The sequence below is a fragment of the Anabas testudineus genome, chromosome 10, assembly GCF_900324465.2.
Source record: "Anabas testudineus chromosome 10, fAnaTes1.2, whole genome shotgun sequence".
Lineage (NCBI taxonomy): Eukaryota > Metazoa > Chordata > Actinopteri > Anabantiformes > Anabantidae > Anabas > Anabas testudineus.
Window position 1 is genome coordinate 7,707,719 of NC_046619.1, and position 11,146 is coordinate 7,718,864.

Below are 11,146 nucleotides of genomic sequence, written 5' to 3' on the forward strand. Positions count from 1 at the left end.
AAACGAAGGATTCCATGTTTATTAAGTTTTATTATGTTTATTTTAACTATTAAAATCATCAAAAGTCGCACTCAAAAGTGCATTGTGTGGTTGTGTGTGTATTTTTTTTTTTTTTTTAGTATTTGCACAGTTAATCTCCATAATGTCTGCTACATATTCATTGACAAATGCGTCTGTTTGTTTGCACCATCCAGCTACATATTTTGGTAATGTTTATGTGTTATAAACCACATACTTTTAACAGTGTTATGAGGGATTGGAAATGTTAGTGTTGTTTTGTTTTAATTCGTTTGTTAATTAGTTTGTTAAAGCTTCTTTACTCTAGATTTGTCATTTTTTGATTTTCGTTAAATTAAATACAACAATAAAGCCGTATCTCTTATTTATTTTGTTTTTTTGTTATTTATGTAGCTGTGTTCTGTGCTTTTTAACCTAGTCCGGGAACTTATCGCGAGACTTGAGGGTGAACTAATGTCAGCGGAAGTACTACACGAGTCTCTTTTCCGCCGGCCATAGAGGAGCAAACGGCAGGGTAAGAAATCCGGGAAGCTAAATCATTAAAGTTATCGCCATCCATCCTCTGTGTAATACCAAAGGGGCTCCCTGACATTGTGCAAACACGTAGTAAACATTGTCACGATTAAAATGCTGTCATTATTGAACCAATGTTGATGTTAGATTGTTAAATTAAAACCTGCCAGTATTCGGTCACCCTGTTCGGTCTATCAGTATCCGCATGTCGGCTGCGGATAATGAAGGAAGGCGCTTGATTCCTGGTGCTAGCGATCAGTATTCGTCTTTCTTTGCAGTTGATTAGTTTTCGTCTTAGTTTTTAGCTTGTTCTTTGAGGTTATTGAGCCATTATAGGTACGTTACAAGAATACTATTGCTGTGAGCTGTATTATGCTAACCCTGTTAGCATCCTGTTGCTAGTTTAGCATCCAGTTCTGGTTGTGTACTACATTCAAGCTCGCTCTGTTTTAGTATTGTTAAAATTGGTGTGTACAACAGCAAGTGTGACTGAGTATAGTACTGATCGCACAAAGTTGGCTGTGCTGTGTTTTCGGACATACTTGTAAGAAAACTGAAATGCAGAGCACTTGCACTTGAGTCTAAGTTGGCAGTTGCCAACTAGCATCGATGCTAGCTTACCTGAGTTGTTTTATACAATCGTTTTGTGCTAGCAGGATTTTTAGCTGTTATGAGAATGTTTGCCAAGTAAATGCAAGTTCTGTAGCCTGACAATGCAGTGTCACCGGGTTTGTAACCTTTATTTTGGTTTGCTTTTGTAGCATCATGAAGCTGAATCCATTTGTAACATCCTCCCGCCGTAAGAACCGCAAGAGGCATTTCAATGCCCCCTCACACATCAGGAGGAAGATCATGTCTTCCCCTCTGTCCAAGGAGCTCCGCCAGAAATACAATGTGAGGTCCATGCCCATCCGCAAAGATGACGAAGTTCAGGTATTATATTTGGCATTGCTGAATTTCACTATTTCACATTTAAAGGTGTAAGTATTTGTTTGACTTGCTTTATTTGTGTTCTTTACAAACAGGTTGTCCGTGGACACTACAAAGGCCAGCAGATTGGCAAAGTGGTGCAGGTCTACAGGAAGAAGTATGTCATCTACATCGAGCGTGTTCAGAGAGAGAAGGCCAATGGAACCACGGTCCATGTTGGCATCCACCCCAGCAAGGTGAGGTGTAGATCCACAAATTGACTTGCATATCTCAAGTCAGAATGAGACAGGTGGTAGTGTAAAGGTGAATCTAAAATTGTAGATAGGGTTACACTTGTGATGTCAGTGGATGGAAACGTACGTTAAGCTGTTGTATGTGCACCTGCAAATATGAGCAAGATGTATTCTCTGCAGCTCATTGGTGTCGAGTAAAATTGTTGTGATTTGAAGTGCGGTCAGTCTCCTGAAGCACTGTACATTAACAGAGGTGTTGATTCTACTCTGTAGTTCTTGAGGTTGTAGATGGAAGTGTTGCTTTATCAGACTGCATTATTTCAACCTGTAAACAAAAATATTTTAGCCAGCCTTTTTAGGCACATTATGTGGAACAGTTTCCTCTGGTTTTCACATTCTCTGGAACAGTAAAAGTAATGAGTGACACTAATTAGTAATCAGCCTTTGTGTTCTTACTGGAATTAGAAATTGTTTATTAAATATGGACTATATGTAGTTGCCAGAAAAATAGAAATACCTGGTTATTGTAATGTAATCTACAGCACAGTTTTGTAAGGGACACACTCCCTTTGTGAATCATACAATATAGAACCTGTGAGCCTCAGTATATAAATAAACTTCAAAGTAATTACAGTTACATTTTACAGTGTTGCATAGTTATTGCTCATCTATATGTAAAGGGGGTAAATAAAATTAGAATTATATTTCGTAATTCAGTCCATTGTTGCATGTTTAACAAATAAAAGCAGCCTCAAAACTGCAAAACAGTCACAGCTAAAACCTTAAAACTCTTCCCTGTATTCATGTACTATTTATTACTACTGGCTTTGTGCCTGCAGACCAAGATAAACTTGGTTCTAAGCTGGTGCTAGTATGTTCAACTTGGAAACCCTTTTTAGGAACCACTTTGTTTTTCCTTGGCCTAGAGAGCCACTATAAAGCCTACTTTATCATATATGTTTACTACATCTCTGCTTTGACAGCACCGTTAACTAGTGATGTGCAAATGTATGAACCAGTATTTAATCACTTCACCAATTGGCTTCGAAAATGTGTTAAATCATTCAAAACTTTGTTTCGGTGAAATCTATTTGCAAAATAGGAGACGGCAAAACAAGGTCTTTATTATGTGAGGAGTGTAACTAGTGTTTTGCGTGTAGTTTTTCAGTGTTTTGTAAAGAGCAGCACAGTCTTGTGCTAAAAAGCAGTATCAACAAGCACTACAATGTCTGTGTACAAGTGTTGCTCCTGCCTTTGTGAGCCTAAACTCACCTCCAGGCACAGCTGGTCCAATACATGTGCACTGATCATTGTGATGGTCCTCTAGCGCTTTAACTTCTGATTGGCTGAACACACCTAATACTCAGAAGCGGATAGGGTAGAGTTAGTTGGAAAACAAGCAGGACATGGCCCTTGAGGACTAGGATTGGCCACACCTAGTAATTTAAGTTGCAACAGATCTGCGGGTCTACCTGTCAGTCTGCTTTCAGCACAGATCTTAGGGCCTGTATTCCAAAGCCTCGATCTACATTAAGTGCAACTGGATTATAGATGGATATTTCTGATTTAAATTAAAAGCATTGTTGCTATAAGTAGGACTGTCATGCAAATTACTCTGCATGTAAAAAGCACAGATTAGTCTGGATTTTAAGGGGGGTTTCCATCCACTAGCCTTTATATGTATGTTTAGTGGGAACACATGTCGTTATGTTATGACTGTTTCCAGTGATTCCACACTGTGTACATGTTGCAGTTGTCATAATTTTTCTAAACCTCTGCTAAGGTCTAACAAACTTTTTTTTTTTAAGAACCTTTGCAAAATATGTATTAGTCATTAGGAATCTTTGTGAATGTGACTAATGATTTTCTCACTTGCAGGTGGTCATCACCAGGCTAAAGCTGGACAAGGACCGTAAAAAGATCCTGGAGCGCAAGGCCAAGTCTCGCGCTGATGGAAAGGAGAAGGGCAAATACAAGGAGGAGACCATTGAGAAGATGCAGGAGTGATATTGATCTTTTGCTATCAATAAATTGTATAAATGGACCTCAGTTTGTCTGTCTCATGTTTTAGTGACAGCAGTTGGTTAAAAGACAAAATCATGGATGTTTGGGCAGGTGTAAGTAAATTTCTTTCAAATATAGTCTCAAGAGAAAATAACTACTATATGCAATTTCCTGGTTTTCTGCTTTAAGTTGATCATGACGTGATCAGATTTTCACAAAAGTCATGGTCCCTCATGTTTTATTGAATACTCCAATATAATATACAGAGAGATGTGATGTGACAGTTTAATAACTAGTTGAACCTCCTCTAGCAGCACTAACCTCAAGCATGCATTTCCTACAGATGTGAATTAGACCTGCACAATGACAGTGTTAACCTGCCTCAGCTCTGTGATATTTTTTGGTCGTCTGGTGTGAACAGCTTTCCTGAGGTTATGCCACAGTATCTCTATTGAGTTGAGGTCTGAGTCGGCCACTCCAAAAGCTCCATCTGCATTAGGCGGGTTAAATATGTCCTTATCCATTTGAATGTAAACTACAGGCTTTTAGGGAAGAGCTATACAAGTAGCATTAAAATTGGATTAATGTACACTGTTCAAAAAATGAAAGGGACACTTTGGAAACATCAGATTTCAATGGGGGGAAAAAATCACTGGATGTGTTAGGAACGAAAAGGTTCCAGATCGTTTGATAGAAATTAAATTTCTCAACCTACAGAGGGCTGAATTCAAAGACACCCTGAAAATCAAAGTGAAAAAATTATGCAGCACGTTAGTCCATTTTACTGAATTATATATTATATACTCATTCCAGCAACTTAAAATTGTACTCAGTACTATGTATGGCACCCACGTACTTGTATGCTCCTAATGAAACGACAGATGATGCCCAGGGGTGTCTCCTCCCAGTTCTGGTCTCAGGTGTAACCTGGCAGCATTAGATGGTGCAATACATAATGTCCCAGAGGTCTTCTATTGGATTTAGGTCAAGTGACCATGGGGGTCAATTAATGATGTCAATTCCTTCATCCTCCCAATGCCTGGTCTCACCACATCAGGCCAGGCATTGTGGTCACCAGGAGCAACCAAAGACCCACTGCACCAGTGCAGGGTCTGACAGTGGGTCCAAGGATTTCTTCTTCTTCAGACCTTTCATATCTGTCACGTGTTCAGGGTGACCCTACTTTCATCTGAAAAAGCACGGGGGAGCCAAGGGCAGACCCGCCAATTCTATTGATCTGTGTGTCTGGTGCTAATCCAGCTCTCCTAGAGTAACTGTCTGTCTCCTCGACTCTTCTCTGTGCTGGGAGACACAGCAAACCTTCTGACAATGGCACATACTGATGTGACATCCTGGTGGAGCTGGACAGCAGTTCACCTGTTGTTAATCTCAATGAAACCAGAGCCGCTGAAACTGCTGCTACTTTACTGACCAGATCAATATCCCAGACGTTTTGCTGACTTGATGCTTTACTCTAATAATAATAAAAAAAAAAGTGCTCCTTTAATTTTTTGGAGCAGTGCATTTTGGAACATTTTTTAAAATTGTCTTGTGTTATGAGCTGACATTAGTAACTTGTGACGTTTTACTAAACGAGCAGTAGGTGTCACTGTTTCCCCACAAACAAACTTATTTCTAGGGATCCTGCAAATGTCCAAATAAATAGTTTATAAGCAGTGTAACTTACTAAAAGCTTTATATCAATCAGTATATAATTTAAAATAGTGGAAATGTGCTAGAACCGCTTCTTAGATATCCAAGAAAATTGTTATAGTTTTAACACCGAGATCCCCCTCAGACCAGACTCTGTGTTTTACTTCCTCTTTGCTCACTGGTCATGTGACTGCCGCTCACTTTTCTCTGTCGCCGTCGTGTAGTTGTTCAACAGTGCAGTTGTCTCCGAGCAGAAGTTTGTAACACCACTTACCTGCCATATTTGTGATTTTAAACCTCGCCAACATGGCTGAACTGAGGTTTGTGATCCCCATATGTGTGGTGACCCTGTTTTGGGCCGCTGTCGGAGGAGTGGTGCCCTTTTTTATCCCCAAAGGACCAAACAGAGGGTAAGTTTGTTAGCTTCACTTTAGCTTTCGGCTGGCTAAGGTTAGCTAAGTTTTATTGTGTTTTATTGTTGTCCTGTGACTCCCACTTGATAAAAGTTGTAACCTGAACAGTGTAAGAAATGTAAAAGTTGTGAAGTAACGTTTGTTCCTATTAAGCACTATTAAAGTAGCTAACAAGCTAATTAGACAGCGTTTCTCCTCGGGGTCACGGGAAGCTTCATGTTTAATAACTCATCATATAACAAATGTTAACATCTCTACATAACTCTGTACTGTCTATTAATGGCATTTAAACCCCACAGTAAATGTACTCATCTATGGAAAATGCAAGTTCCCCTATTTGCTCCGTTTGTCAGCTGAATCACGAGGTAAACCTGTGTTAGCTCTTGAATGACCTGATGTGTTTTCTATGTCCACAGAGTTATAGTCGTAATGCTGGTGCTAACTGCAGTCTGCTGCTACTTGTTGTAAGTATTGTGCACCAGGTTTTCTCTAACATTATGTTGTATTATTAGCAGATATGTGCACCTATTTGATCACAAATATTGCAGGGACAACAAGTCTACAACTTCAATTGCTAAAATTATTCGTTTATTAAGCCTCTTTCACATTACCTTGCTCCAGTCTTTCAAATGTGAGGATTTACATCTTTTCTTTGTTCGACGTGATGATATTAAACTGATGTTTTGATGGCCAGACAAACCAGGATATCTAACAATGTCACCTTGAGCTCTATTAAATATGTGAGGAATTCTTTAGTATTTTATTTAAACAGTGAGTGAGAACATAATTGCAGTCTACGCATGATAAATTATAAAGCAAGGTGAACTCTTTTGCACAGTGATTCAGTTGTTTTTTTGTAAGTTGACTTCATGTTCATGTTCTTGTGTGCGCCATCAACTTAACACTAAACAAACCTTGTCACTAGAGTTAGTACTATCAATGCATGTTTCTTTCTTGTGACAAATTATTTATGTATACACAGTTGCACAAAGTTAGCTGCTAGTGAGTACATGGTGTCGTCTTTCATGTCATATGAGCAAAAGAGGGCAGTAGAGACAAAGTAGTGTTGCAACCAAGAGAGGTTACTTTCCAAAGACATTCAGCTGAATGTCATGTAGAAAAACTTAAACAAATGCATGAACTGAGGTATCATGACAAATATCTGAATTCAGTACTACCTAGTTTGTTAGAAATAACCCACCTCACTGAGTTTTAAAGGATAAACTTTCAATGTGCAACTTTGTAGTTTTGCATCGACTCATGTGAACATTAATGTCCTTTCTGTCTATCATCAGCTGGTTGATAGCATTCCTTGCCCAGCTGAACCCTTTGTTTGGCCCTGCCCTGTCCAATGACACCATCTGGTACCTTAGCCATCACTGGCCTTAATTTACAGTTCCAGGACTCCTACCCATGCAGGTAAACAAAAAGCATCCAACAAACATTCTGCATTAATGCATCTTATAGATACTATACTTTTGTATATTCAGTATTTAATTTGGTTTCGTGTTTGCTCGGTGTTCCTTAAAATGGCTTTTATTGTAATTTGTCAGGACGGGAGGACCTGACACCGCTGCATGCCAATGGACCGTTGCTCCTCACTTCGCACTGAGATTATTCCTTCTGAATCGCCTTAAGATCCTTGTGTGATTGAGTGATGCCCACACTGGTGCCTTGTACAAAAATGATTCCCAAAAAGACTTCTGAGAGATCTCACTGAATGTGCTTTACTTTAAATTAAAGCAGTCTCCCCTTGTGTTGTTTGGTTCCTATATAATGTATGTGCTGTTTAATGCTCTCCTTAAAATGAATGACTTTGCCTTTGAATAGTGGATGTGTGGTGTGTTCAGTGTGATGTTGTGTTGCCTGTTATTAATAATGTGTGTAAGTAGTTGTAAATTAATAAAGTTACAACTGAGTCTGTTTGTTTGCAATCTTTGGAATTTGTTTAACTTTAGTTAAGTAAAAGTAAAGTTTAGTACTTTTGCCTTGTCGATCGTAATGACATGGTTTTTGTAGTTAATAAAATGTTGGATATTTGCTATATATATATTCACTTGTAGAATAGATGCTATTGTTATTAATAATGAACAAATCACGAATAGGCATTTATTTATATTAAACGTTTGTTACAGTGAGGTGTGTAAATGTCTCTAATGTTTGTGTTATTTAATGTTGTCTACATATTGCTTCATATTTATTAAACTAGTTCGCTTTAGTGTTTCGGGCAAAGTCGAAGTTCAAACCTTCCTTCCTGCTTCCCGTAGTTCGCTCCGACTACGTTGGCAACATGGCGTCCTCAGATGTCCACGTCCGAATATGTGAACAAGAAATACTCAAGTATGACTTGGAAATTAAAGCTCTCATCCAGGTGCGAATATTTCTTTGGTAAGATTACAGAGTGCCACGTCCCTGTCGGGTTTTAAACTTGTCATTTGTGGGAGCCGTTGTTTTGTCTGCTAACATTAAAGCTACACCCGGTGTTTTCTGGTGCAGTCGGACGGTGAAACTGTTGAATTAGTTTAAATAAGACTCTGTGTTAACAGGTTTATTAGCTTAGTTCACTTAGCTAGTAAGATGTTCTTAAATAGGTTGAATTAACTATTCGATTGTCGATTGTAAGAAAATTGAATCACAACAACAAGATTGTCACCAAAGTTTAATTCAGGTTTTTCAATTGCGAGTGTTTATTTATTTGGGGCACCTTTATCTGGTGTTTGGCTGGCTAGCAGTAGTGATATAACTGAATTATTTGCCTGATAATTAATGTATAATATAGATAGACAGAACAGTGAACAAATTAGAGATGTGGATGAAAACCAGGCTAATTTCAAAGTGCTTAAATTGCTCTAGTTCATCCTGAGACAGCAGCAAAAGAGATCCACCAGTAAATGACTCTGGAGAAAGCACAGATCACTCTCAGACTTGTTGCCATGTCTCACCAGGATGTTAGTGAGTGCTCAGGCCCTCAGAGCAAGCTGACTGAACTGAACGCAGATGTGAAAAAGAGTTTTCACAACCTTCGACTACGGATTCAGGTGAGAAATGTTGCTTGTGAGTTTTTCTCTGAATATCACAGAACCTCACCTACTGCGTTTACTTTTATCATAATATTCGTGACAGGAAACTCATATTACAAGGTTTCTTCTTCAGGATTTAGAGCAGATGGCCATGGAACAGGACAAAGAGTCAGACAAGCAAGCTTTGTCCAGTCAGGTAGAGGGACACAAAAAACAGATGCTGAGGTAATGTCTGTATGAGTGACATCATTTAACGTACCTTCATTTTTGTAACTGGTGAATTGGTATACAGCATGTGTCCTCTCTAAACTTGTGACAAATGTGACCTTCTAGTTTCGGCTACTTCATTTTTGTGTATTTTGCAGTAACCAGACAGCTTGGAGGAAAGCTAACCTGGCCAGCAAACTCTCCATCGACAATATGGAAAAGCAGGCACTTCTTAGTGGAGTAGATAGTGCTGTGAGACAGAGGTGAGCCGACAGCCTCCTAAGACTTTCAGAGACAGAGAGCTCTTCATGTCTACTTAACATTTTAGATTCAATCAGTATTGTAAGTTGACGAAATACATTATTTTGACATCTTTTCTACAGTCTTTTTATGAGATACCTCAAAGTTGCACTATGACACTTAGAGCGATTAGAGCTAATTGTTGTGTATGTATGTATGTATGTCTCAGGAAGATGACCAAAGAGGGCCTGGCTCAGACAAGCAGTGACATAACAGAAAATCTTATGAGCATCAGCCGGATGATGGCCCAGCAAGTTCAGCAGAGTGAGGACACAATGACGTCACTAGGTCGGTGAAAGACTCTTCTGCAGTGAAGAGGGTGGTAACCGGGTTTTGGCAAATCTCCAGGAACTTGATCTATTTATGCTGTGGGTATATGCTAAATAGAAAATGGTTGTTTATTTTAGTTTTGTACATGTGTGCTTGTTTGCTGCGTCTGGATACTTCATATAGGTTGGTTGAAAACGTGGCCAATGATTTTAACTGTTTCAATGCACACTGTATAGAATAAATATTATAAAACCTTCTATCGCTAAAAACAATTTTTTCTCCTGTTTAAAGCAACCTCCTCAAGGACAATCCAAGAGACCAATGAGGAATTCAAGACCATGACGGGGACCATTCAGCTCGGGAGGAAACTCATCACCAAGTACAACCGCCGAGAGCTCACTGACAAACTTCTCATCTTCCTGGCGCTCGCCCTCTTCCTCGCTACAGTCCTCTACATCCTTAAGAAGAGACTGTTCCCCTTCCTGTAGACCAGGTGCCTCTGAAGAGGGACTCCCACAACGACATACAGTACTTTCCGTAGTCAGCTCAAATTATTTAAACAACTTCGAATGCTGTGTGTCATATTACATACACATTATACTTTAGTGGCTGCTCAGTGGAATGTGGACCACTCGCTGACATATAGTTCACAGGGAGCAACTCCGTACCTACAGCTCCATGCTGTGTTATGCTTATGAAAAGGTTTTTGCTCTGCATTAATTTCATCATCCAAAGGGAATAACTCATTAAAGTCAATGTACTTGTAGGTAACAATCTTGTCAGATGTCTGTCTCTCAGTGAGTAGTGCAGTGCAGTAACGTTGCAATGGACTGGATGTTTCACACATTGCTGTAAAAGATCCAGCTTCTAATTTTTGCCACAGATGCACAGTATTTATACACGCAGGTTCTTGACATACAGAAAGTGCATTTTATGAACATGTTTGCTTTCTATTTTGTTAAGAATGCTCAAAATTTGTTGATTTTGTAAAACTATGGTAAAACCACGATACCCAAAAGAGTCAGTTTAATTTCAAAAGGAAGTGTTGGAAAATGAAAATGATGTAAATTAATTTTAACCACTCGTCCACTTTGTGTATTGTAGTTTATTGCCAACTACAATACATGTGTGTGACTTGAAAAAGTCAAGTTAGGATGTGTGTGGTTGGGAGCAATAGGGGACGAACATGTTTTTGTAGCGACTTCTTTTCATATGTTCCTAAATAACTTGTGTTTTAACCAGACAATTTTGTCATCTGATATCAGAAAAGTTTTTTTTATGTCAGTTTTATTTATGAAATACTGTACTCTTACTGTAAGGTATAATTTATTAATGCATTAAAAATAAAAAGAAATCAAATACTATTTTTGAACTACTGAAATGCTTCTTAATGACTCACTCGCTGTTTGTGTTTCATATTGTAGATGGGCTTTTCCAATTGTTGCTATATACATATATATACACTACCGCTCAAAAGTTTGGGATCACTTACATATTTTACTGTTTTCCAAAGAACACACACGAAATTAGTCTGCATAGAAACTATACTGGAATAACCTTAAGCATTCTAGCCATTCTAGTCAGT

At 38.7% G+C, this 11,146-nt stretch overlaps 3 protein-coding genes across 3 annotated transcripts; all 3 read left to right on the forward strand.

The window, feature by feature from the left end:
• The first annotated feature begins 436 nt into the window (after positions 1-436).
• On the forward strand, positions 437-3,738 carry rpl26 (ribosomal protein L26). Its single transcript, XM_026357791.1, has 4 exons — positions 437-532; positions 1,293-1,464; positions 1,557-1,697; positions 3,573-3,738. Exons 2-4 carry the CDS (start codon positions 1,297-1,299, stop codon positions 3,699-3,701), a joined length of 438 nt encoding a protein of 145 aa, XP_026213576.1. The 5' UTR covers positions 437-532; positions 1,293-1,296; the 3' UTR covers positions 3,702-3,738.
• A 1,803-nt stretch (positions 3,739-5,541) lies between these two features.
• atp6v0e1 (ATPase H+ transporting V0 subunit e1) lies at positions 5,542-7,689 on the forward strand. The gene is made up of 4 exons (XM_026358328.1): positions 5,542-5,761; positions 6,181-6,228; positions 7,060-7,183; positions 7,318-7,689. The coding sequence occupies exons 1-3, from the start codon at positions 5,658-5,660 to the stop codon at positions 7,151-7,153; spliced, it is 246 nt and encodes an 81-aa protein (XP_026214113.1). The 5' UTR covers positions 5,542-5,657; the 3' UTR covers positions 7,154-7,183; positions 7,318-7,689.
• Positions 7,690-7,825: 136 nt separating this feature from the next.
• bnip1a (BCL2 interacting protein 1a) lies at positions 7,826-10,925 on the forward strand. The gene is made up of 6 exons (XM_026358327.2): positions 7,826-8,135; positions 8,710-8,802; positions 8,918-9,009; positions 9,150-9,254; positions 9,461-9,579; positions 9,853-10,925. The coding sequence occupies exons 1-6, from the start codon at positions 8,055-8,057 to the stop codon at positions 10,047-10,049; spliced, it is 687 nt and encodes a 228-aa protein (XP_026214112.1). The 5' UTR covers positions 7,826-8,054; the 3' UTR covers positions 10,050-10,925.
• Positions 10,926-11,146: the final 221 nt, after the last annotated feature.

Bases quoted from the DNA above. Each gene is read 5' to 3' on its own strand.
- bnip1a (XM_026358327.2), top strand. From the start codon at position 8,055: ATGGCGTCCTCAGATGTCCACGTCCGAATATGTGAACAAGAAATACTC. The intron at 8,803-8,917 runs GTGAGAAATGTT...TTTCTTCTTCAG, and splicing joins ACCTTCGACTACGGATTCAG to GATTTAGAGCAGATGGCCAT. The intron at 9,255-9,460 runs GTGAGCCGACAG...TGTATGTCTCAG, and splicing joins GATAGTGCTGTGAGACAGAG to GAAGATGACCAAAGAGGGCC.
- rpl26 (XM_026357791.1), top strand. From the start codon at position 1,297: ATGAAGCTGAATCCATTTGTAACATCCTCCCGCCGTAAGAACCGCAAG. The intron at 1,465-1,556 runs GTATTATATTTG...CTTTACAAACAG, and splicing joins GCAAAGATGACGAAGTTCAG to GTTGTCCGTGGACACTACAA. The intron at 1,698-3,572 runs GTGAGGTGTAGA...TCTCACTTGCAG, and splicing joins TTGGCATCCACCCCAGCAAG to GTGGTCATCACCAGGCTAAA.
- atp6v0e1 (XM_026358328.1), top strand. From the start codon at position 5,658: ATGGCTGAACTGAGGTTTGTGATCCCCATATGTGTGGTGACCCTGTTT. The intron at 5,762-6,180 runs GTAAGTTTGTTA...CTATGTCCACAG, and splicing joins CCCAAAGGACCAAACAGAGG to AGTTATAGTCGTAATGCTGG. The intron at 6,229-7,059 runs GTAAGTATTGTG...GTCTATCATCAG, and splicing joins GCAGTCTGCTGCTACTTGTT to CTGGTTGATAGCATTCCTTG.